General features: G+C 52.4%; 1 protein-coding gene across 3 annotated transcripts; it reads right to left on the reverse strand.

Moving 5' to 3' along the window:
- Window positions 1–250: 250 nt before the first annotated feature.
- Window positions 251–24,982, reverse strand: PITX2 (paired like homeodomain 2). Of its 3 annotated transcripts, XM_045537486.1 has the most exons (6): window positions 24,797–24,982; window positions 19,563–20,931; window positions 15,821–15,876; window positions 15,220–15,357; window positions 4,024–4,229; window positions 251–1,527 (listed from the first exon to the last, which is right to left on the reverse strand). In XM_045537486.1, exons 3-6 carry the CDS (start codon window positions 15,864–15,866, stop codon window positions 964–966), a joined length of 954 nt encoding a protein of 317 aa, XP_045393442.1. In that variant the 5' UTR covers window positions 15,867–15,876; window positions 19,563–20,931; window positions 24,797–24,982; the 3' UTR covers window positions 251–963. The 3 variants fall into 3 exon arrangements, with proteins under 3 accessions (XP_045393442.1, XP_045393443.1, XP_045393441.1); XM_045537487.1 differs by lacking the exon at window positions 15,220–15,357; XM_045537485.1 differs by lacking the exons at window positions 15,220–15,357; window positions 15,821–15,876; window positions 19,563–20,931; window positions 24,797–24,982 and adding an exon at window positions 5,115–5,964.
- Window positions 24,983–25,675: the final 693 nt, after the last annotated feature.

Consider the following 25,675-nt stretch of genomic DNA (forward strand, 5'->3'; position numbering starts at 1 on the left):
TTTGGGTTTAAGCCAAAGAAAAACCCGAGAGACAAGACCAGACTTTGCAGCCTTTTCCCCCTGGAAGTGCCTTTTTTTTTTTCTTCTTTAGGTTCTGATGCACGGCTATAATTTATTTCTACCAAATTTAAATAGGTAGTGCTGCCTTGTATGTTTAACTAGGCAGACAGAGGGAACTGGCTTGTTTAGGGGGCAGTGACTGGGATGCCCTGGCCAGGAGACAGAGAAGGGCAGAAAGAATCCAGACCAATTTGTATGTAGTATATTTTACTCCCATGAAATAAAACACATTTTTTTCATATTTGCTGAAAAGTAAAACAATAATATTGTACGAAATGTTATACACAGGGTAGGTTGTACATAGCAGTTTCAGAAACATCATTTGCATCCACCAGAGAAACTATTCTAAAACTGGATATTCACACATTTTTTTAATAATAATAATATGTTAGAAACATACAGTGTGGCATTTAGTATATACATTCCCTTGCTTGAAAGCGAAAAATCCTAATCGCTTCTGTATAACATGCTTTATTTTAAAGCCTAACCTTTAAAAACACTGTCGTGATATTACTAACAACTGCTTTTATAAAATTAATTTGACATTTCGATATATATACATCCTTTGTCCTTTTAATGTTAACAATGCTAAACTTAAAAAATAACAAGCTCCTAGTAATGTTAAAATGTCATATCCAGTCAAACGTTTGCTTGTGTACGTGTGTCCTTGCAACTGTTGGAAATACTTGAGTGAAAGATGTCAGCCACCGAGGACATCTCTTTGCAATCAAAGGAGATCGCTCTTTGATTCAGTGGTTTCCTTTTTTTTCTCTCTCTCTCTCTAGCTTCTCTTTCTCTCCCTTTCTCTAGTGCCCACGACCTTCTAGCATAATTCTCAGTCTTTCAAGGGCGGAGGCGTCCCCCTCCGGCACGGTCCCAGGGTCCCCGCGCTGCGGGCACGGCTCACACGGGCCTGTCCACGGCGTACTGGCAAGCACTCAGGTTGGACGCCGGGTTCTGCACGCTGGCGTAGCCGAAGCTGGAGTGCTGCTTTGCTTTCAGTCTCAGGCTGGCCAGGCTCGAGTTACACGTGTCCCTATAAACATACGGAGGAGTCGGTGGCGCGTAAGGACAGGCGGGCGTGGGCACCGCGGAATTCAGCGACGGGCTGCTCAGGTTGTTCAAGTTATTCAGGCTGTTGAGGCTGGAGCCCGGGACGCCCGTCACCGCCGAGGGCACCATGCTGGACGACATGCTCATGGACGAGATGGAGTTGGGAGGGGAGAACATGCTCTGCGACGACAGGGGGTTGACGTTCATGGAGTTGAAGAAGGGGAAGCTCTTGGTGGACAGGGAGGCCGACGTGAGCCCCTTGGCGGCCCAGTTGTTGTAGGAGTAGCCGGGGTACATGTCGTCGTAGGGCTGCATGAGCCCGTTGAACTGCGGCCCGAAGCCATTCTTGCACAGCTCGGCCTGCTGGTTGCGCTCCCGCTTTCTCCATTTGGCCCGGCGATTCTTGAACCAAACCTGGGGGGACGGTTGGGGCAAGGGAGCAAACAGATTCCACAGCGCCAGTTAATAAAAACCTCGATCGGGGAAAGCAGCAGGGGCCAGCACCCGCCTGCGACACACCCAAGCGCGTGCACTCACACACCCGGGCCGTCCCGCTCCTCCGCAGTCCCCACCGCCCGGCGGCGCAGCCGCCAGGGCCATGCAGCGCTGGGTTCCCAGCCCCGAGCCCGGAGTCCCCGCCAAGGCCGTGTCGCCTCGGGCCTGCGAGCTGGGGCTCCGAGCTGCGCCACAAACCCCCAGCCGGACGCCCCAGGGGCCTGCGGGCAGCTTGATCACTAACTCAGGCTTTTCTCTGGGTCCAAAAACACTTAACTGCAAAATAAACGCCGGGCAAGCAGGCTTTCCGCCCAACCCTTCCCGGCCACCTTGCAAACTTGCTTCCATTCCAAAGCCACAGACCCGGTGATGAGGACAAGGGGCTGGGAGGGCAGCAGAGGACAGCTCCTCCCTTCCCTCCCGGACCTCCCCGTCGTCCCCCACTCCTTGGAACTTACTCCCTCCGCAAGGGCCGGGCCGCGACACCCTTCCTAGCCCAGCAGATCAGCCAAATAAAAAGCAGAAGACCACCTCCCCGTCAGCTCGTTAACTCAATGAGCTTGGCGAATAAAACTCTGGCAACCCCAGACGGGCAGATCTGCAGAGTCGCGCTCCCTTCTGGTCCTCTCACCCTCCGCCCACCATCCGCCAGGCCAGCGCCCCCGGCCCGGCTCCCGCAGGGCCCAGTCGGGGTCGTGTGGCCTTGCGGGTGGCCGCTCCGGCCGGCCTGCCCCCACCCACACCCAGTGGCCCCGCCACAACCCCGCTCCCAATCCACATCGGGCCTGCGCGTCGCTCCAGACGGCGGCTTTTGTGTATTGGAGCGAGGCCTGGCCTGAGGTCTCCGAGCTGACACCGGCGATGTTTCACATTACACATCTCCGCCAGGGCCCAGCCGCCTAATCCGCTTTTTTTTTTTTTCCTTTTTCCCTTTCATTCTCGATTTCTTTTTTATCCCCCCCCCTTCCTCCTTGCTCCCGACTGCTATAAAAAGCACGCCTCACTCCCACTTGGCTGGACCCGCAGCCTTCCCGGAAGGCAGACGGAGGGACAGCCCAGCGCTGCGGCTGCAGAAGGACGACGGTGGGGAGGGAGGGCTCTTTCCCAGGGTTCCAGAAAACCCACAGATTGTGCTTTCATTTCAATTGCTTGTCATTTTCACCCTAGGCCACCTAAACTTTGCCCAGGAGAGAAGAGGACGTGCGAGGCCCGTTCCCGGGATGCGCAGGAGGACTAAGGAAGGACTGACCTTGCGCACGACCACGAGGCCGCGGCCTGAGCGCTGGCTCTGGCCAGTTAAACTAAAACCATTTCCAACTCCGTCCAGGCTCTTTTATCCGCCAGCACAGCCTCACACCCCGCACGGATGCCATCCCCAGCCTTTGTTCCCTCTGCCTTGGGAGCGCAATTTGTTCCTTACTATCTTTCCCATCATTATCTCTTTTCTTCTTTTTGCTTTCTCTGCTCGAACTGGGGGCTTTATTTTTCTATCCAGAGCACTTTTATTTTTTTTTTTTAAGAGCAAAGCCTCCGGGTGCTGCTTGATTCTGTTTTCTGCTTCCAGACTCCTAACAAATTTGGAATTTCCCACCGACCAGCGTAAACCAAGACGTTGCTATTGGGTCATTTATTTAAGCTCATGGTTTTTTTTGGCCAATCCATAAAGTGCAGATTTGCTACAAAGTTAAGGTAAGCCCTTTTTATAAAACTATGCTGATAGTTAGGAGGGGGATAAGTATCAATCTCCAAAGAGTTGGACTCCTGAGACGAGATAAATAAACCAAACGGAAAAGTCTTCTTTTTTTCTTTTTTCTTCTAAGGGGACTGGCAGAATAAGAGTTGTGTATTAAAACTTGGCTTCTGGAGATTACAAAACCTGGGAATAGTGTGCGGGAGAGACCTGGATGGCCAGAAAAAAAATCGCAAAAACCGTGTCTGGAGCTCGAGCCGAGGAGGAGAGGAACAGCGGGGCTAGGCCTGGCGCGAAACTGTCCCAGGGAAGGCCAACCCTTGCGTGTCTCCGGCGGGTTTTGCTTGTTAAAGGCGCACAGGTTGGAGCCTGTTAGCTGCTCCTGGCCTGGGAGGGATTTTATTAGCTCTCGTCTGGAGACTGCAAGCTATGAGCACAATGCCCAGGGCAGGCAAATGCCCACGCGGCCCAGCCGGGGAGGGCGCGGGCTGTCGGGGCAGCGAGCCGGTGCGGCTCCGAGGCTGCCCCGCGGGCCTGGGAAGGGGGAGCTGTGATCTCACAGCCCGGGCCGCCGCGGAGAGGCCTCCTGGCTTTGCAAAGCTGCTCCCTCCCTGCGCCCTCCCGGGGCGGCGCTGCCATGCACGCTCCCTTCCCGGTCTACACCGCCTGCTCCTCCATGGCGTCCTTCCCCGCCAGCCCCTCCCAGGCTCCGCGCTGGCTCCTACCCGGACTCGAGCTTCCGTAAGGTTGGTCCACACGGCGATTTCTTCGCGCGTGGACATGTCCGGGTAGCGGTTCCGCTGGAAAGTGGCCTCCAGCTCCTGCAGCTGCTGGCTGGTGAAATGCGTCCGCTGCCGCCGCTGCCGCTTCTTCTTGGACGGGTCCTCGGCGCCCACGTCCTCATTCTTCCCCTGCTGGCTCTTGTCCTTTTCTGAAAAGGAACCACACAAAGGCCCCTGTGAGCCTGCCCACCTGCAGCCCGCGAGTCCCGAGCGGAGCGGGCCGGGGGGCGACGGCAGGGCCGGGCGATCGGGCGGGGGGGGGGGGTTGCGCTGCGCCTGCGGGGGGTGCAGGCGGCCGTGCGGGGGCGCGCGCCCCGTCTCTTCCCTCCCCCAGCGCCGCACGTTTTATTTACATGTTTATCTCCCCGCGGCGGCACAGTCACTTTGATAGCCCGTGCTTTCAAGTGTATTTACACACCTCTGCGCAGACACACCAAACCTCCCTCCCGGGACGCGCGGGCGCGTGTAGTTTGCGGACCCCCCCCCCACCCCCCAACCCCCCGCAAGAGAAAGCTCAGATTTCGATGCACTTTCAGGCGGGGAGGAAAAGCAGATGCGGGGTTCCGGTTGGACACCCAGGTTCGCCGGCCCTTTAGAACAAACGGCTCTTGGCGAAGAGCATGTCTAGGGAGTTTCAGACACACTTTTCTAAACGAATGAGCGCAGCCCCTCCGGGGCTGAAAGCCGAGAGGGGAACAGGACGGAGGTGGGGCGGCCTCTGCACGTCCCCGAATGGAGATGCTGGGATTGTTGTGACCCAGGACCCAGAAGGGAGGCCAGGGTAGTAGACATAGAGATGTGGGCAGAATGGCTCGCCCCGTTCGCCGCAGGAGCCCGGCCTGTCGAGGTAGAACTCGAGGGACGGGAGGTGATCGGGAGGTGATCGGCATTCCGGCTCCCGGAAGAGCAGGCAGCGCGACCACTCCCACCACGCCTCCCCCAGGAGGGGTGACTTCCTCGGTGGGGGGGAAAGAGGGACACGGTGGCTCGAGGCTGCTGAGCTGCAGCGTCCGCCGGGCGGCGCGGCGCCTTACCTGCGGCCTCCGGGCTGGAGGTGTCGGAGATGGTGTGCACCTCCAGCCGGTGCTTGGAGGCGTCCAGGGAGCGGGGCTGACCGGGAGCCAGGACCGAAGCCATGGCCAACGGCTGGGGATGGTGACAGGAGGCCGACGAGGAGGCGGCCGACAGCTTGGTCCCCGCTGCTCGGTGCTCTAAGTGCAGCGGGCCTTTCATGCAGTTCATGGACGCGGGCGCGCGCCGCTCCGCCAGCCCCCGGTGGCCGCCGCTGCCCGGTCCCGGGTCGCGCTCCGCTCCGGGCGCGGAGATCCCCCGCGGTGGCCGCTGCGCGCAGCCAGGGGACGCAACCCCGGTCGAGTCCTCCCCGAACCAAGCCGCCCCCGCGTGTCCTCGGAAAGTCGCAAGCGAAAGAGTCCGGAGGCCGAAAGTCAGCGGGCAGACGGAGGCATGGGGATGCGGGCAGGCGGGGACCGCTCCGAGTGTCTTTGGGGAGCGGGCTTCCAAGCTCCGAAGCGAAACCAGAGCGGGCAAAGACCCCCTTCTTTCCTCCCGCCCTCCCCCAGGAGCCCCTCCAATGGGGAAGGCTAACGCCGCCGCCTGCGCTCTGCCCGCCCCCCGCGCCGCAGCCCTGACAGCGAAGTGTCAAGAGTGACAGGGACAGGTAGCTGATATTAGATCCTCCGCGGCGGCGGCGGCGGTGGCGGTGGCGGTGGCGGCGACGCGGGCCCCGAGCGCACCCCGGGCGGCGCGCACACGCACACCCCTCGGGCCGTCGGGCCGGAGCCGGGTGTCGCCGCGGCTCAGCTCCAGGCACCCGGGCGAGCGGCCGATCAGCTCTGCGGCTCCGCGCTTCCCTGTCGGCCTAACATCTTAAAACCAGAGGCGGGCTTCCTGGTGCCCAGACGTCACTCGGCCGCGGCCCTCCCCGGCCCTGCCTCGTCCCAGCCCCTCCGCCGGGCGCGAGTGACGCGGCTCTGCACCAATCAGGACGCCCCGAGCCGCGCCGGGGGGACGGTCCCCTCTGCACCTATCAACAGTGCGGGGCGGGCTAACGCCCCGCGGCGCCCACCGGGTCTACACGGGCACGCTCCTGGGAATTCTGCTCCTGCCCGGCCACGGGCGACCCGGCTTTTAGTCGGAGAGATGAGGCTAGTGGGAGTCCAAGGCTTGGGAGAACGGAGCGGGAAGGTCAAGGCCTCCAAGGTGCAAGGATCAACCAGGCAGCCCCCCCCCCCTTTCCTTTTGTCTCACCGCATCCATTTCCAATCAAAAGCCCCCCCCCAACCCGGTATAAAAAGAAGACAGTGCTACTTAAAACTAAAAAAAAAAACTTGAAAAACACCAACGCATCACTTCTCCGATCTTAAATTGTCCAAACAGCCTGTCAAGCGAATGCTGCGCTAATCTGAAGAAGCTTTACTTTAATTGCGAAGAAGACAGAGCCCCGAAAAGGCAGGCTAATAAATTAGAAACCGAGAAGCAAATGGACCCGTCAACAGAAAATTACCTTGACTTTGAGCGAACAACTGTTTGGTGGTTCACTCTGGATTTATGCAAGAATAAAAAAGTCGCCTCAGATCACGTTCTTGGTGATGCTTATTAGTCCCCAGCCAGAAAACACACAATAGAATAGAAACCCTAACCCAGCGTTTTCAAAATGCTGAAAGCTTATCCATTCTATTTAACGTTGATTAAGACACATATCCTAGATCTTTCAGATTCCTTGTACACTGTATTAAGCTTGTCCTAACCCGAGAGAGCCATGCTTTAAATTCGATGCTCTTGTTTACTTTATTATCAATCAGATTCAAATCCATAAAGCCTGTAGAATCAACAACCTTGAGCTAATTATATATGAAATATGCCTTAATGAATTTTCATACAATTAAGAATGTTGCCAAATAACCAATTTCAAGGATAATTTTTAACAGTCATTTTCTTTTCCTAGCCAGCTCAAGGCTGTCTTGAATCATTAAAGTCCAAGCAGGCAGAAGCGGTAGGGTGTGGGCTAAGGGGGAAAAGCCTAGAAGATCTCTCCGCTGAGAAAAGCAAAGACTTATTTATTTATATAAAACAAAGAGAAATCATCTTTGGGGACATCAACTCCTTATAGCGCTATTTCCAAGTAAATTTAATTTCCATTTTTTTACTTTCCAGAGAAAGTAAAGAAAGAAACGCCAACAAATTCAAAGTAATTTTTGAAAGCCCTTTTGTCCCCCAGCTTAGGTCAGCCAGAGAGCACAAACTAATCTCCCCTGGGTTTCTGCATTGGCAATTGTTTTATTGTGGAGTTAGTGTTATCATCCCTGAATGTGTATTTGTTTGACGTTACAGTCAATGATTTGCAATGTCAGTACGAGGTATCTTCAGGAAACTCTCTCTCTTTGTCCTTGTTCACAAGATTGGGAAACGTTTTCAGTCTGGAACAGAGTGGATGAAGCAGCCTACAAATATATTTGCAGCCTATGTTTCTCTCCTTTGCCCTACGCCCCCCGCCCCCAAGCCCTATCTGCGACTCCTCCATTCTAAACAGCTTGAGAGCAGTCCAAGGAGCCAAGTGAGAATTGTTTTCCAGTCTTGCCTTACCAGTATCATCCCACTTTAAGAAGGATATAGCTAGAAGAGGGAACTTTGGTCATGGTAAGCTTTAAATCAGCATTTCTGGTTTTAACCTTTTACTCCTGTTCACCCCATTCTAAGCATACAGACACCTGCTCAGAGCGGGAACGCATCCCCGGGTGACAGGTCTGCCTTAGCTGAGCCTCATACATCCAACTATATTAGGTCCTGCAATCTTATCACTAAATTATACATATTCCACCAGCAGCCTGTTGGTAAAGAAGGTTAAATTGATTTACATTCTGCTCATTATCTGGTGCTTAAATGACGCATTTTATCCCTGAGATTTGGCGGAGAATCTTCTTCTCAGACCCTACAGCATTTCATTGAAGACAATGCCCTCACATTTGTAGTGGTTTTTAATCTGATAAGACTCTAATTTGCTTAAGTCTTTTTAAATAAGGGTTTTAAATGTTTCTAGCCGTTTTCTTGTTGAATTTCCGCTAATTCCCCCAAGATCATAAAGTATATGTGTAAAGTAAATATTTCCTACCATTGCACTGTCAACCGATGACCTGTGACTAAGTCAGTATGAATCCAGCTCTTTTCCGCACAATGTGTTTACTAATCATATTCCAGCTTCTTCTTTTAAACCTCAGTATAGTTTCGGTCCCCACAATACCATGCTCCTTCAGGTTTCTTTCCACGAAGAGACGCCATCATATCAAAGAAATGAAAAATTCTCCACTGTAGTGATCATACCCCCTTCCTTCTTTTTCAAGATTCCAACCCTGCAGCTGTAAGATTTTTTGGAAGCTTGAGGTGTTTTGCAAAGTGCTTTACCCTGGAAAGCTAAGAAGCACCGCAGAACCTGGTAGATTTCTAAGCCCATCATCTCTCGCAAACCCGCAGACTTTGAATTTAAGCTCGGGTGGCTGGGCTCTCCTGATGGAACTTTCAACATGGCGAATATACATGTATGAATGGCCTCAACAAGCCTCCAAAGTGGTTGAAAAACTGAAGGGCACAGGACGGCTCTTCATGGTGCCAAAGTATGGGAGACTTTGGGAACCTCCAGGCAGCCTAGAAGCCTAAAAGGACAAGGAATCTTAACTTGTGTGGATCCACTGAAGTCAAGTGGCAAATAAAGCAATTATCTAGAGAATTTGGATTAAAGTAAAACCAAAACCATATATTATGTATATATGTTCACGTACATTTTAATATCACACACACACACCAGCTCTCTAAACAACTGATTCAAAGTGAGGATTTTCTTTGCATTTTTCCAACAGGACTTTCAACACTCTCCTAATCTCCTAATGACTTTAATACACTCTGGGCAGCCCTGATTGGGTGACATTCTTCCCAGGCCAAGAAGGTTCACTCCACGGGTGGCAGGCGGACAGCGACAGGAAAAGTCTAGATGAGGAAATCGAGGTGCGTAGAAGGGACCAAGAAACGCTTTTCAGTGAAAACTCCATAGAGGTGGTGGTTGGTGGTCGTGGTGGTGGGACATTTTGGGGGGTTAACTTACATAAGTCTTGTAAGTGCGCCGGCATAGCATATAAATGAAAAAGATTTCTGGAAGAGTCAAGAGATCGTACATATTTTGCGAGTTCAGCACTGCTGTGACCTCCATCTGAATGCTTCTTGATTTGTTCTAGAAATTATTATGACTTCAGCTTCCATTACAGTTTTCAAATAATAATAATAATAATAATCAGCGTGATCGGTACAGAGAAACTGGAGGTGCCGCACGGCTTCCGTGGGGCCAGGAAAGGAAGCCTAGTGCGGGTTTGAGGTTTTGGGTCCAGAAGACATCAGAAGTCGTCTCCACTGGGTTTTTATCGCTTTATTCTTTCAGAGAAAAACCCTCGAGGAGGGAGACGGGTGACACGGGTTCAGGCTTGTTTTGAGCTGGTATTTGCTACCGATTACTAGTCTTAAAGTCTTATTTAATTTCACAGTCGTTAGTGTTAGTTGTGCAAAGTCCCTCTGGCCATGCATGGCAGCGGGCAGTGAGGCTCCGCGGTAGCGACGGGCCGGGTATGGCCTTGGGCCCAACCGAGCGATCCCCGACTTTTGGAAAGAATCTGTCCCCAGAGCTCACTCGGAAGATGGCTCAATTAGATGTCTCCTTGAGCTGTCAGGCCGTAGAGGGGAGGGAGTCCTTGCCCGGCCCAGGCCAGCTCAAGGACGAGGCCCGCCCGACTCAGCTGGGGACATGTGACAGGCGGGAGTGTGTGCGTGCGGGGTGCAAGGCACAGAGGTCAGATGGAGACCTTGCACCCTGCCCAAGAAGTGTCCCTCCCTCCCGTCTTTCCTCTGCCTGGCTTTTCTGCGTACACAAACCAAGCTGGAAAGGGTCTACTCTGCCCACAGCCATGAAACCCAAGGACTCGGAAATTAAAAGCTTCTCTGTGGCTGGCTTTGCCCCCATTCCCTAAATGGAATAAAAAAGCGCTGGTTTGGTAAAAGGGAAAGACTCTTTTCTGAATCAGAAGTCTGTAGATGTGCTGAGCAGCACCCACTCTCTCTGGGTCCCTGAAAATGGTACCCAGGTTTGTGTCCCATAGGTAGGCTCAAGTTGCTCAGCGTCTGGAGGTTTGGGGTAACTAGCTGAAGGAAGGGGGTTTGGGTGGCGGTGGGAGGCGGCCCCCTCCCCACACTGGTGCTGGAAGAGAGACGGATTAGAGGAGAGAGGGTTTGCTGAAACCACTAAACCAACAAGCATTTAATGCTTCCTCGCATTTGCATGCTAGTGCTGCAGTTTTACTAGGCGCTCATTTAATCCGCAGAAAGCAACTTTTCATGGAACTAAGTAAAATAAAGAGAATGGTACAGTGTAAATGTGTTTTGGGAGTAGGAGAGAGAGACAGAAGGAGGGAGAGAGGGAGAAGATAAGAAATTAAACACAAATATCCAGGCCTGGAAAGAGGAAAGTGGCACGAGGCTCACCGAAGCCACTTTAAAAAAAAAAAAAAAAACAACAACAGTGGAATTAAAACTCTCCTCTCTCATTCTGTTTTCTCTTTTCCTCCCTCTCCAGCTCATGTCCCTCTCCTTTTTCTATTTCTCTTGCTCTCCTTTCTTTCGGTTTTCTCTCTCCCAGACATGCTGGTAGCTAACATTCAGCATTAGTTGTCATGGTGACCATAAATCACATAAATCCAAAAATACCCACCTATAATCTGAGATGAAGCTTTTATTTCCCTAGCGAAATAATATTTTAAAAGCTGTCAGCTGACCAAAAAAAAAAAAAACCCCACCTCATTGTAGTAACCCAAGTAATATATTTCTTCCAAAGGTTTAAATGAAAATGTCAGCCGGTTAGAAACATGCTGGTAGAATCTTGGGCACCCTTCCTGTCTGATGCTCACAAAAAAGGCGACTCTATCATTCCTGACCGCCCCTTAATACACGCACGTAATTCCATATGATCGCTTCCTTTCTGTTAATTTCTTCCCTTGTGTTCCAACTACCTTAGTCCTCAAAGATGCTATGCGTTGGGTCATATAAGAAATGAGTCTCCTTTTAGATCAGGAGCTTGAGCCATTGCTGAGCCTTTTGGGGACCTTGGGTGTTGCTCAGCGGTCGCATCTCCAAAAGAAAGAAGGAGGTTTTGGGGAGAAAAGGTGCTGATCAGGGCCACAATGTGGAAAACACCCTAGTGGAGCCAAGAAGAGAGAAATGCAGAGACAAGGCCTGGAGGAGAAAAGGCAGAGTAAGGAAGAACTGAACTGCACCGCCAGGTGCTGTAGCTAAGTCGAGGCTAGAAATGGTAGGTGTATTCCCGCTGCCCTGCCTCCTTCTCCTCTGAGAAAACTTTCCCAATGGGGGCAGGCGGGGAGAATGTGGCTGCCGTTGGGGCTTTTGTCTTCTACCTTGGGCTTGTTGTCTTTTGCCTATCTTGGATTACAGGGTATTCGCCTAGATGAAGAGCCATTAATTACCCATTCAGTCAATATTAGGAAGACGACAAAGCTTTTTACATAGGATTAAGAAGACATCAGATAGTTCCATTAGTATATTCCTGCTCACGAATAAGCTTTCGTTATACATTTCCTTTTCCCCGGAGTCGCCCTAACAACTGCTGCATATATTAAACAGCCGGGGGGGTGGAATACCAGCCGAACTAGCCTTAAGAAACTTTCAGTGGGCACCGCGTCGGGAGCACGGAACGCGACCTGTAAGGGCCACCTTTCCGGGCAGCGATCCGCAGGGACTCACTACTCTTGCACAACTGGTACAATGTCCCTTGCGAGGCAGCTTCTGCAGATTGGACGGGGGGCGGGGTGGGGCAAGGTCGAGGTGGAGAAACCTTCTCTCCTTGCTTTTCCCTCCAGCCTCAGGCCCCCTTCGCCAAGCACCTGTCCCTTGCCCCCTGGCCACGGTCACAGGTGTCAACTCTTCCGCACATCCCCTGATTTCTCAGGCCCGGGGTCACCACCCCGCGCACCACCCTTTTGCGTTTTGCTAGAGCGGGTGTTCTGATCTCGCTGGGATCCGCATTAGCATTGAATTCGCTTCACAACGGCCGGGAAAAACTGGATTATTCGCATTCAGGGGGTACATCAGGAGCCCACATAGTATGTGCTTGGCAAACATTTGCTGATTGAATGAATTGGGGGCAGGGAAGGGTCTGCGACCGCCGGAGGCCGCCGGGGTTAACCCGAGTCCTCTAAATAGACGATTGGGGCTGAGCTGCTGCCCCGCGAGGTCACGCGTGTCGTGTCGCGGCTGCGGGTGCCTCGAGGGGCCACCGAGCCTCCCTCCCGGGGGAAGAAAGTCTGCGCCCACTGGAGACCTGGGCCGAACACTTTCAGCCCATCCACTCTGCCAAAGCTATTTAAAAATTAATGGCTTTGCTGGGGAGGCCGGCGAAGTACCCGCCCCACGTCGCGACGCGAAGCCAGGAGTCGGGATCAAACGGGCTGCAGCGCTTTGCGACGTTAGCCCAGAACCCAGAGTCGCCGCCCCGAAACTTTTTGTCACCGACGGGGAGGGTCAGTCCGTCCTCTTCCTTAGCGTTAAGACCATTTTATTAGTTGTGCAAAAACAGAGGTTCCTTTTGGGGCCTCCAAGGCAAGAAAAGCCAGGGGCCTCTACTCCAGGGGACGTTTCCAGAGGGCGCCTGTCCCTCCTTTCCACTGGCTGCTCAACTTGCCAACCCTCCCTCCCTGCCCGCCATTCCCCTCTTAACCCTCTCTCTAACCTCCGGCTTTAGGGTGCAGCCAGGCTGGGGGGCCGCCCAATGGGTATCAAGGGGAGGGGACCTTTCTTGGGAAGAGACGCAGAGCCCGGGCCTCCCAGAGGTGGCCTCTGCCTACTCAGAGCATTTCCAAACAGTTTTTAACATGGGCATGGCATTTTTTGGGGGAGGAGGGAGGTCGTGCCAATGATAGAATAGCATGGCCCTTTTAAAAAATTGCACGTCATTGTAACCTTTTCTCACTTCAAAAGCAAAGGAAAACTGTAAAAAAATAAAATAAAAACAAACCCCCAAACCCAAGAAATACATTCTTTTGTTTCAAGAGCAGGCTGTGGGCAGAAGTTTGCACATCCCATAAATTAACTCATCATCAGTAAAGGGTAGTCTGGCAACTTTACTTCAGCAATGTTGTCGCTTTGCACCTTCATGTGTGACAATATATATATTTTTTCTGGTCTACCAGTTCCCTAAAAGCTAATAAAATCAAGATTTTCATTTCTTCCCATTACATGCCCTCATTCTTAATTAATGGCATTAAACATGTTTGTGCAGCAATTTTTCTCTTAGGTCCAGAAGTACAAAGTAGATGTATTGACAGTGTAAAAGAGCCTTTCGCATGCACTAAAGTAATCCAGGCCTGAAAGCAATGGTTAAGAAAACAATCGTTCGTTATTTCTAGTTCTTTATTTGCTAATTATCGAAAGCGAACGCCCAGGGGCTCCTGCTCAGCCTGTGACCAGGCGCGAAGGGGCCTCCTCGACTTTCGGTGGCTTCCTGCCCACCTACGAGGACCCCATCCCGCCCTAGGCCGGCCCTCGAAGGGGCCCTGCCTCCCTCAGCTCCCAAAGAGGCCACCTGTCCTCAGGTCAGCGAAACCCGGGGTGGGGAGTAGCAGGAGGAGGGGACATCGTGCGCGTCTCTGGCTCCCAGCGCGGCCAGAAACGTCAGCCTGGGCCCTGTCGCCGCGGCCCGCCCCGTGCGAAGCGACACCGGGGAGCCCGCACAAACCATCCTCCCCGGGAGTCATCGCTACTCTTGATTTTTAACCATATCCCAAACATCCTCCGGTCTAATAATTTATTTTTACGACCGATTATCAAACAGAAGAAGAATTTAACACAATCTTAATGACAGAAATCACCCCGTGTTATCTCGCCTTGCCTCATTTAACCCCGGGGGGTTAATCCCGGACAAGTGAGCGTTTAACTGGCCCAGCAGGACGATTCGCGACAGTGCGCGGGTGTCAGGGCCCTGAAAGCTCCGGATCCCTTTAGACGTCTTATTTCAACAAATGATGCTTTTCTCTGGGATTCGCGGGGAAGACGACGTGCAGGGCCTTTGTTTTCTTCTTAGTAATACGGTTTGTTTACTTGGCGGTGGTCCCAAATCGCACCCCCCAACGTCGCCCCACCGCCCGGGCACATATTACTTTGTATCTTTACACTTTAATCCGGAAGGAACGAGGTTAGGGGCCGAGGGCCATGCGGGGGCTTTATCTGCTCACCCTATCGAAGGTCAACAACCTCCTAAGCTAGCCACTTATTACGAAGCCTGAAAAACCCGGAGAGGAGAGGCACAGTAAATTCGAGTTTTTCACATATTCCCAAAGAAAAGTTTTCTCCGCCTTTAAGACATCCATCCATCCACACACGCTCCTAAGGGACAAGTTTCAACGCAGCAGAGGCCTGTGCCGTGGGTGGCAGACGTTTTAACGTTTCACACAAGCCTGCAGCCTTTGCCTGGCAAGGTCCCTTGACTCATCCAGAGTGAAACCAGCCAACCGAGCGACATCTCCCAAACCCGAGGCCTGTCAACAAGCACAGCAGGCAGGTTGTGGGGGGAGGGAGGGGACACACACTCTGTTGCACCCGGGGCTGCAGCAGTCGCCGCCCTCCGGCTCTGCAAAGCTGGTGGCAGCCCCCGCTCCGTCCCCAACCCGCCCAAGCCAACCTTCGCCCGCACGAGTTTCCTGCGCTCGCCTCCCCGCGATAGACCCCGCACCCACAGCCTGGGTGGGGCATGGCTGGGAGCCTCCGGGACGGGGCGGGCCCCGGGTGGCGCTGCGCGCAGTGGGACGCGGTGGGCGACAGAGGTCGCTGTTGGACCACTTTTGCACGCCAGCTCGAGGCCCCGAGGTAGGCCGGGCCGCGCGCAAGGGGATCAGACCACAGGGTGTTGGGTCTCGGGGGTGCAGTATAATTTGGGGAGAGCAATGAACGTCCCCGGGACGGCTGGCTTCCCGTCCCACCCAGAGGCCAAGTGCCCAAGTTACAAGCGGCAGGCGCGCGCGGGGGCTGGCGGGTGTCGCCTGCTCGCGCGTCCCCCGAGGCCCAGCGTCCCGGCCTTACCATTGGCGCCAGGATGCTGCCGCGGGAAGAGCTTGCTGCTGGCCGCCTCTTTCCGGCTCTCGGCAGAGTCCGTGAACTCGACCTTTTTGATTTCGGAGTCTTTGGAGAAGAGGCATTCAACGGCCGCCGGCTGCACGCCTGGGTGGCGCGCGCCCACCCCACGTGCGGTGCACAGGGACGCCCCGGGCCGGGGGCAGGGGGTGGGCGGCAGGGGAGGGGGGGACGAGGCAGGACGCAGGAGAAAGAGGGACAAAGAGCAAAGACCCAGTTAGAGGACAAAGCGAGTGGCACTTCTGGATTCCGGACCCTCAGACAATCCAGAGCAGGGCGCAGTTCTCTCTCTGCGCCTCCCCTGGCTGCCCTCGGGTCCGGCCAGCAAGAGTAGGCCCGGGGCTTGGGGACCCGGCGCGACGCTCCCTCCTGGTCCCCCGTCCTTCCCCTCCCCTCGCCCCGCCCCCCGGGAGCGCCCCGCGTCCTGCTTCTGATTTTCTTCCAGCCCAACCTGGAAGCGCCCCTCGCCGGGGACCTCGCCACGGGGCCAGTGTCCCCTCCTCGCCCTGGCGTGAGGCGGGTGACCCGGGCAGGAGAGGTGGGCTCTTACCTAGTTGCACACATGCGGACACTAGTTTGCGGCAGTTGGTCTCCATCCCCCGATATCTGCAAAACAGGACACGAGGAGGGTCGTGAGAAGGGGCGACCGTCGAGGGCGCAGGGCTCGGGGGACACGCTGCCTGTGGGCGGTCGACGGCAGGAGCTATTAGGCGCCTACTGTATGCTAGGCTTTTTGTGTGTTTCTCACACCTGACATGCCCTGGGGGCGCAGCAGCGTCGCCACCTTAGCCCCGGGGTCCTGGAGATCTCAAATGTTTACCAAGAGTGGTCTCCCTGCGCAGTGGCAGCCAAAGGGCCAGAAGCCACAAGGCCAATGTCCTGGGGCGGTAGCGGAACCCCTTTCGAGGGGGTTAAGACCCCTTCTGAGCACGAGGGCAGGGTGGTGGGTGGGTGGGGACGGCTTCTCTTTCAGGGCGATCATGTGCAAAGGCCACCATTCAGCCACCGTGCCTGTCCCTTGGAGCGCAGTAAACCTGCGGAGGACGCCAGGGCCAGCTTGTCCTAGACTGGCAGCTTCCCCCGGTTTTCCGTAATTCCGAAACCACCGGGCTCCCGGCCTACGGTGGCCCGGGAACGAGCTGCCTTCGTTCCTTATTTAGCCACACTCTTCCCTGGACAGACGCACCGGGCCATTTATTTATCCTAAGGTTTGATTTAAGATCGTGGCCGAGAGCAGCGGGGTGGACCGAGCGAGGCTGAGGACAGAGTGTCGCGAACGTTCCAGGAGGGGTTCCCGCCCGCCAGGGACCGAGGGACAGCTCTGGGAGAGCCGCAGTTGTGCGACGCTGGACGCGCGCACCGTTGTCTGCCACCGCCACTCGGGAGAGGTGGGTCTCCAAGGGCTCTGCCGCGTGGCGTGGGTGGCAGAGCCGCGGTGGCTTTAGGGACAGAAGCAAAGAAAGAAGGTCCCGGGCTCCCCAGGCCCCTTGGATCTCTGCACGCCAACCAGGGCACGCCGGCGACCGGAGGGCTCATTGCGCGCGGGTGCAGGGCTGGGGGTGGCCGCGGGCAGGGCCCGGCCGGCGCAGGGACAGAGGCGGGGCGGGCAGCTCCAGGCCTGAGCTTGGCCTGAGTGGCATTTCCCAGCTTCTCGGCCTCTCCCGAAGAGAGCCGGGCCCCGGGGACCTCTGGCCAAGGTCGCTGCCTAGCTAGAGGAGCAGCCGCCTGGGCGCTGTGGCACCGCGATCCGAGAGAGTTGGGACCTCCAGGCGGTTTCCCCACCCGCCAGCGAGGACCCGGGCGGGGACTCTGGCGCTCCGACCCTTGTGGGCCCAGAAGTAGCAGTTTGGCGGCTCCAGATTTAGTGATTCTGCAGTAAAATCACAGGATTAGTCCCTGATTGAGATGTCTGTTCGTGAGATATTACAAAATTCATTATCACAGCTTTCTACTAACTCGATATGAAGTAACACAGATGGGATTTTATTAGTCCAGACTTCAAATGTTTACTTATGATAATTTCAGGGGAAATTTGCATGTCATCATCATTTCGATAATCTTTTTTTTTTTTATATGTCTGAACTGGCTGCATTATTAGCCGGTAGCCGGAGCGCTGCAGATGGTAACTGCAAATAGTTTTTATTTTTATTTTTTTAAAGAATGAAATATACAAAAGAAAAAGATTGGGCTTCTCCGTGTAAAGTCAGTCAATTATTACACATTCTGTCCCCCACCCCCTGCTTCAGTGCCAAGATCAAACAAAGCAATACAAAACAAATCTTCAGGAACTCATAGAGCTCTACTCTAAGGACTCAAAAGAAGGTCAAGACATGTTCTTTAGCTCACTCCTACACGTCCTTGTGACTTGGGGTTTATTTTGCAGTCAAAATGAGCCTTGAGACTTGCATTTTATGCTTCATTTAACGATCAGGCCTACTAGAAGGATTGAGTCTCCAAACTGGGAAAGATAATTTTTTTAAAAGACACCTCCAATTCCTGCTTGCTGATCCTTAAACTTGCTTGGCCTGTCAAGACAAGTCTTCTGTGACAAATTTGGCCGCCAGACTTCGGGGACTGGCTTCGATGGCTAATCTCACAAATTGAGATGTGAGACTTTTCTTGATGGGAGGTAGCTCTCACCGCAAAAGTTCATGTCCTGGTTGGAATGTATATGCCAGGCAATATTGTTTGGGCCAACTTGAGTTTCATATTGTATGCACGCTAAAAAGCACTACCTAGCCAATGGAGCATGAGGAATCACATAGGCAAGGCAGGCAAGCCCTAAGAAATAAAATAATTTGCTTACAAATAATTTCTGATGACTGCCACAAGAATAAAATGACAGGAAAAAATATAGTTCTAATAATTCCAAATATTTTCACATTTCCCTCCTTTCCATTCACTTTGTTACCCCATAACAAAACCTTTAATGGAAAGTTGAAAAAAAGCAACAGCACAAGAACATGTGTTTCAAATGAACTAAATTGGTGTGATTAGCCAGTAAATTAATTTGCAGTGGGTAATCATTTAAGGAAATTAAAATACTACTTAATACAGTTCTGTATTTTACCGTGTTTAAGCCTTCTTTTAAACCAATTAATACCAGTGCTTTAGGGACATTTGAAGACAAACACACTCAACTTAAGGAACAAAGCACCTGAATAATTTAAGTGTAGTTTTGCTGAGGTAAAGCAAAACATTCCATAAATAAGGTGGCTATTAAATTTTTAAGGAAAGTTCGATTATTGAAATCTTATGTATGCTTATTTTATGTTACATCAACAAAGAGTCTCTATTTTGCTTATGTGCTTTGTTTCATCGCCATTATTGGTATTTGAATTTTAGATGGATTTGCCCCCAAATGATATTTTTTGTGCGATAAAAAAGCATCTTTCGTTCTGATTAATGGCCTAAAAAGAATGCAAGGAAATCTCTCTAAACGGGTTAATTTTTCATAAAAATATTTTAGAATGTACGAATTCCTGTTATTTGAATGCATAATATCAAAAGTTTCTCTCCATTTGGTTTACTTTAGTAACATAATGCTTGAATAAAAGAGAGAGTAAAAAAACAATCACATCACCCTATGATGGTTCGATTTCTAAATTGCTTAGGAAAGTAAGCTGATTGAATTGGAATCCAAAGAGGAACACAATTCTCAGGTTTAGAATCGAATTTTGTTTTTCTTAGTTGCCAGCTGCAAATAGTCCTATCCTCTGCATCCATTTAAAATGTGTCTCTCGTGAAGTGCAAGACTGGAGTCGACCGGTGATCAATTTAAAGGAGTTGGAATCCAAAGCAATTGAGGGAGGCTGGCATCCAGGCCCTGGGTCCCAGGTAATTCGCTTGGGCCGGAGAGGTCACTATCTGCTAGTTAAGATGGAATCTTTTTTTTTTTTCTTTTTTCTTTTTTTCCAGTGGGTAACAATGGGAGCTGAAACTTTGTACCCAGCCCTTTATCTTGAGAATGCTAATCCTCGGCCTGAGGATTTGTCCCTGTAGTGTTGGCACCAAGATTTAAGGCAAGATACCTCATTTTAGATGCCAGCCGTGGTCTGGCTTCCCATTAGACTTCAGCACCCCCGTAGATCGTGAGTGTCTGTGCCTGGGGTGGGGTGGGGGGGGAACGAAAGGAACCCGGCTTTGCAAGATCTGTTTGCCAACTGCGCTGCCTCCAGGGAAACGCAGCCCGGAGAGCCACAAATCACCTACGGTGAAGATTCTCCAAAGTGGAACAAATTTGCAGACGCGCATTATCTCACATCCCTGCGGGAGAGATGGCCTCCACTTACCGGCTACCGGGAGAGAGCTGCTGTCTCCGCGTCCCCCTGCCTCCCGGGGCGACTTCCAGCGAGCCGGAGCTCGGGCTGCACCGCAAACGCCCGAAAAGCGGGCCGGAGAGGACCGCGGGGCTCCCGAGGGTGCCAGGTTCCGAGGGGGATCCGAGGGCGCGCGGGGGGCCTTGCAAAATCTAGCCGGCGCTGGCAGTTTCTTTCTGCTCCTCTCCAGCTTTCTCGCTCGGTCTCGCACTCTCTCTCTCCTCCCTCCCTCTCATCCCTCTCTCTCTCTCTTCCCTGGGCTCCTGCTCCGAGTGGGGAGTGACGTGACGTCAGCAGAGATTCCACCAAACTCCGCTGCACGGTGGCGCGGGCGGGCGGGCGGGCGGGTGGCCGGGCCGGGCTGCGCGGCGGGCGATCGCGGAGCGGGGCGCGGGGGGGAGCGCGCAGGGGCGCGGGGAAGCGAGGCAGGGGAGAGCCGCGGAGGGCCCGCGGAGGCTGCAGCCCGGAGAATCGGCCCGGGAGAGCGAAAGCAGAGGCAGGCCGGGCAGGACACTTTAGACAGGAGCCGAGAGAGCCGCAGGAGCACGCACTCCCACGGTGCAAGGGAGGACGCGCGGGGAGGACGCGCAGGGAGGACGGGGAGGAGGAGGAGAAGCAAAAGGAATCTGCGCCAAACCAGGAGCCCTCATAAATCAGAAAGGGGAGGGCTCGGGGAAACAGACACGTACTCCCGGGGAGCAAATCGGGGCGGGCCGGGAGGAAGGGACAGGGCAAGTGGCCCGAGGAAAGGAACAAAGGACCGTGCGCACGGGTGTCTGGGGGGCGAGGCGTGTGGAGTGCGGGTGTGAACGTGCATGTGCGCGTGTGACCTCCTTTCAGGCCTGCAGGGCTGGAGAGAAGAGGTCACAGCAAAGAGGGATTGGGGGGGGGGCGGTTGGAAGGGAAGTGAGGACCCGATGGTGGGCGGGGTGCGGATTGGAGGATGAGCCGAAGAGAAATCTGGAAAACTGGGGTGAGCGAGGCGGAGTGGGTGGGGAGGGCCACAGCCCCAAGAGAGCGAGCTAGACGAGTCAGCAGGGGAAGGCCGGGACGCCCGGCCCTGCGCGACCGGAGCACGGCGACCGAGGACAAGGCGGGTGACCCGCGCAGGTGGCCACGCGCCCATCAGTGGTCACGAAGGCCTTGCGCTGGACAAGGCTCGGACGCGCATAGAGTCTAGAATTTCCTCTGCTGTACCTACACTCAACAACTTCACCCCGGGTCACGGATCTCTCATTTTTTAAAATGACAAGGTTAAGGTTCCTGGCGAGGATGGTATTAAATTGCAGGGAATGGAAGTGGGGGCGGGGGAAGAGAGCTTCCGTCAAATCCACGTTTGCTCCTAAATAGCGGGAAGTATGTGAGGCTAGGAAGGGCCCTTGTCACCGGAAAATGGTGCCCTACTTGTCTGAACCCCGATTGTCGCACGTCTTGACTCGCTCGAGCCAGGACGTGCATTTTGGTAAGGAGCAGGATATTTGGGCTCTGTCCTGCCTTTGGGTGGAAGGACTGGAAATATGATTGGCCTGGAGAGCCAGGTGTGAGGGCTTCGGCCAGGTGTGTGGGACCAAGTTCATCCAACCTCAAGGGCGTCCTGTTAATGTATGTTTTGGGAAGTGACTGGAACACGGCCACAGCTCGAGGATTCGGGTTGTCCCACCAGTACTAATTCCTACATGGGAGCAAACTCAGGCCCGCCATTAAAAAGTCCTTTTCTTTGGTTCCCAATAGAGAATAAAGTTCCCTCTAAAAGTTATATTGTCCTCCCTAAATCGATACACTAATACACGCAATTTTAAGAATATAAAATGACTCGATGGGAGAACGTGCAGGAAATATATATATATATATATATATATATATATATGAAATATATATATATATATTTTAAAAGCCTGGTGTCTAAAACTAACCCAAGCCACCACGTAGGTGCTGGGCTGTTCCTACATTTTGGAGGCTGTCTGCAACATGTTATGTGTTTTCTTGAATTACTCCGTGTTTTGAATTCATTTGAGTTAGCAGTAAAAACAGGCAAACAAACTTGCTCAATTTGTTTTGAGTGCTAAATCCCTTCACTTTGAAATAGCTAACAGTCGACAGATGGACTCATTTTGTGGAAGGGGTTAGCCTCTTCAGCCACGAAGGAAACTGATGAGAGAATCTACATTTTTTAAAAGCCATTTCTAACCTCCATGTAACATCCGTGAAAACTCGGGCTTTCTCCCTTCACCCGGTGGCAACTCAAAGCAGTGTTATTTAAGGGGAGAGAAATGAGGGGGAAAAAATGGCCACGTGCTGTTTTGAATTTTATTTCCTCTCTTGTCTCTGAGCATTCTGATTTCTGCTCTTTGAGATCTTCCCGAGGCAAAGAAATCAGATTTCTTCACCAAGTCTCACCGTTGAACTCTGGTGACAGCAGACCCGAAAACGCAGCGCCAGAAAGACATTTTCCTCTCTGCCCCTCGAAGATTGTGGCTGCCTCTGTCACTCCTCCGAGCAATGGGTTAATGTTCCCCCTCTTTTTTGTTTTTCTTTTCATTTTGCAGAGATTAAGAGATGCTCAGAGCAGAACGGCCTCGCCTTCAGCTGGTGGCGAGGATGGGGAACCTCAGTGGCAAGTGGGAAGAGAGTGAGAAAAGCGGGGACACCAGGGGACAGGGACAGCGGCCGCGCTGGAGAGACGCGCAGAGACGCGCCAGCAACTCCCTCCTCCCCCCTTCTCAGGACTCAGAGGTTTGCAAACTAGGGCTGGGATGCAGGGGCCCGGGGAAGCTCAAGTTCCCCTCACGCCCCTTGTGTCTGGAGTCTCACCCGCCGGGGGCTGGGTAACCCCTGTCGCGGCCGCCCCAGACACCGCGCTGAGCTTTTGGGTCCCCGCGTCGCCCAGCGCCAGAGCAGCTGAAGTGAGCAGCTGGTGGGAAATGCAAATGGCTCCTGGAGAAACAGGAGATACAGAATGATTCTCATTCCCTCCTCGAGTGTGCGGAAGGAGCTTGGACATACGTTTCACGCTCCTAATCCTTCTTTTACATTTTTAGTCATACTCCTATTAAACAACTAATTAATGCCCGGAACCACCAGGGAATACATTAGGCATGTAGTGGAGAGGCAGGGTGCTGGCGGGCTGCAAACCACCGAGCTGATTTAAGACGTGGATGGCAGGTTTTTTTTTCCCTCGTCCAAGCAGTAATAGAAGAGTGGGCCGTGGCGATTGTATTTAGATTCCGATTACTTCAAATTGGAAGCGGGTGGAGGGAGCGTCCAAGCAAAGCAAGCAATTCCCTGCCCTGCAGATGTAAACAAGATTGTAGCATCAAAGGTACAAGCTCCTGAAGGGCTAGATCGCCTGGGCTGGGAGCCTGGGCTGGGGAGAGACTGACCTTATATATCTGTGAATTTCAAGGATGTTACACTTTTCCATAAACAACTCCAGTGGGGGTCCCTTGGCAATCCGTGGTAAAACCCACCATTCTAGAATATTTTTTTAAAAAATTCCAAAGCCTATATCCTTTTTACTTACTCAAATTTTGAACTATGTCTGAAGATAACAGCCTTTCAGTAAACCTAAGAATTGGATCATTTCCTTCAGCCTTTCCTAGTGACTTCTCCATGATCTGATTTTATTGGGGGGGCCGGGAGAGCGCGGAATTAAACAGAGCTGCAAAAACTAAGCACAAGGAGAAGCAGGGCTGGCTAGGTGGGTCCAGGAAATTTGTAGTGAGATTCTCAATGATACTCCTCCCTGTAATATTTTGCAGCAAGTGATGGAACTGTTAGAATAAGAATCAAATTGGGAAGCTCGGGCAGGACAAAAATTCTGCGATCAAAGCGGGGGGGCAAAACCGACCACAAATACGGGGTGATCTCCGCCAACTGCCTCTCACCCAAGAGTCAAGATCTGGGAAAGGTACAGTATTATTTTAGAGCGGGCTGTGACAGGCTGCTGTCACCACTTATTTTCTGCACTGCGGATTACGATCTCCACCCTTGCAAGCAATTTCCCCAGCTCCTTATCTGACAACAAGCTAGTATGTAAATTCCAATGGCCAGCGATGTTTGACTGCCTCAAACATTATTGATTTCTTGGCTGTTCTCAATTGTCTTCCCAGGCCAGCTCTTGTTTCCGAATTGTCTATTCTGGAGGTCTGTTCCATGCCTCCGATGCTACAATACAATAATTGTTTTGTTTTGTTTTAAAAAAAGGCATTTAAGATGAACCAATTGATTTGCATATAAATTAAAATCACCATTCGATGCTTATTCCGGTGTTTTATAATCATTGCGAAATTAGTACTTAACCACTTGAGCTAAAAGAATATATACGTGTCTGTATTGACTCACTAATGAATTACCTAATTAAAACGTCCGAGGGATGCGGGGCCCTGGAAAGATTGTTAAATCAAGACGTATTAGAGAAGGGATGCTTATTGGAAAAGGTGACGGACCACTATCTGGAACTCAGAACGGAGTTTGCGGTAATTCCAAGCTTTAATTTAGGGGGCACGGAGCTTTCTCCTGTGTCGTTCATGATTTTGTCCTTGTCTGGGAATAAACTGAAGCTGAAGGAGCGCTCGGGTGGCTGCAGTGGTCCAGGCCAGGCCTTTTGCTCTGGCGGGGGACCTTACATTTCTAACCTTGGAGCGTTCAACTCTGGGCGACTCCGGGCGGGTCCCCGGAGGTGCGGTGGCCCCGGGGCCGCCAGGCCTAGCTGCCACTCTTCCCCTAACCCCGCCGGGCCGGCCGATCGGGCGGTGGCTGTGAGCTTTCTCCGCGATCCGAGAGCTGCAACCAGAGCCGACATTTAACAGATCTGCTAACTGAGCACTTACCTTGGTCCTGAGAATAGGAAGAGAAGGTAGCTCTTCTGAAGAGAGGCGGTGCACAGGCAAGCTACAGGAGTTCAGAAAGGGCTGGCGGCGGGAAATCTGTAGCCTGGGGGCTAGCCAACATCCCCTTTCATTTCAAGCACTTATTGATTTCCTGTTGTCATCTTTGGCGACGCAGGAGGACACTTGAAAGAATTTCTGATGGGGCTCTGATCTGAGAAACGAGGTGACCCGCCCTGGCTCCCACCAAATTCTTAATTACCACATCAACTGCTTCTTCTTCTTCTTCTTTTTTTTTTTTATCTCCCAGCCCACCTCCTTCCCCCTTGGCAACGGAGTTTGCTTATTCTTAACTTTTTAATTATTCAGAAACTCCCTTACCTCTCGGTGGCTTCTCTTCTGCAGCGCTTTTCTATTGGAACCTTCCCTCCCCTGTTCGTAGTTAGGGCCCGTGTATTGATCCCTCTGACCTCTGGCACATCTGGGCTTTTCCAAATCTCTCAATTCTTTTCAGATTTGAGGATGGGAGGCTCCACCCTCTCCACTTTGTGCCCGCGCTCAGAGATACTGGGGACTGCCCTCCAGCCCTGGGAATCTGACAGATGTTCCCTTTTCAGTTCATCTCTTGCAGTCTGAAATGTCTGCCCGGTTTCAGCTAGGATCCCACTTTCTCTTGCCCTTCCTTTTTCAAAGCAGTTGCAACGTGTGTGCAAGTGTGCGCGAAACACCTCCACCCACATTCTCTAATAAAGTAAATAAAAGAGGACCTATAATGCAGCAGTAGATTGCTATATAGATAGCACCGGGAACCAGAGTCCCCAATTTCTGGATTCCTCCATCAACCCTGGCTATCAGATAGAGGTCCACAGGAACTCACGTTGTGGGGCAACAAGTAAAGCCACAGTAAAAAGCAGAATAATTTTAGGGCCGTTTCATTAGAATGCAAATTGTAATCTGGGTTTTGTTTGCAATCACCTAGTTTTAGGATATGCAGAATTAGACAGAAAAAGAAATGTACACATGGTTATTAGCATCAGAAAAGACAAATTCCTTGGACGCACCTGTGAAAAGAAGACCCCACCCCGAAATCTATAACTTTCAGTGTTTTAACTTCATTTATAACGGTGGGAATGAACAAGACATCAACTGCTTGTATATTTCATTTACATAAACCAATTCGAGTTTCCATCAAAAGCAGCTCTATAAAATTTCTTTTAACTTCTGGTAGCCGTCTCAGAAAATGAAGCCATAGCGTCTGAC

This window comes from Lemur catta, chromosome 26 (genome assembly GCF_020740605.2).
Source record: "Lemur catta isolate mLemCat1 chromosome 26, mLemCat1.pri, whole genome shotgun sequence".
In the NCBI taxonomy this organism is placed as follows: Eukaryota; Metazoa; Chordata; class Mammalia; order Primates; family Lemuridae; genus Lemur; species Lemur catta.

Coding starts and splice junctions, on each gene's coding strand:
- PITX2 (XM_045537485.1), bottom strand. CDS start 5,322: ATGAACTGCATGAAAGGCCCGCTGCACTTAGAGCACCGAGCAGCGGGG. Junction 4,230..5,114: donor CTCCAGCCCGGAGGCCGCAG/GTAAGGCGCCGC, acceptor GTTCCTTTTCAG/AAAAGGACAAGAGCCAGCAG. Junction 1,528..4,023: donor TTACGGAAGCTCGAGTCCGG/GTAGGAGCCAGC, acceptor CCGTCCCCCCAG/GTTTGGTTCAAGAATCGCCG.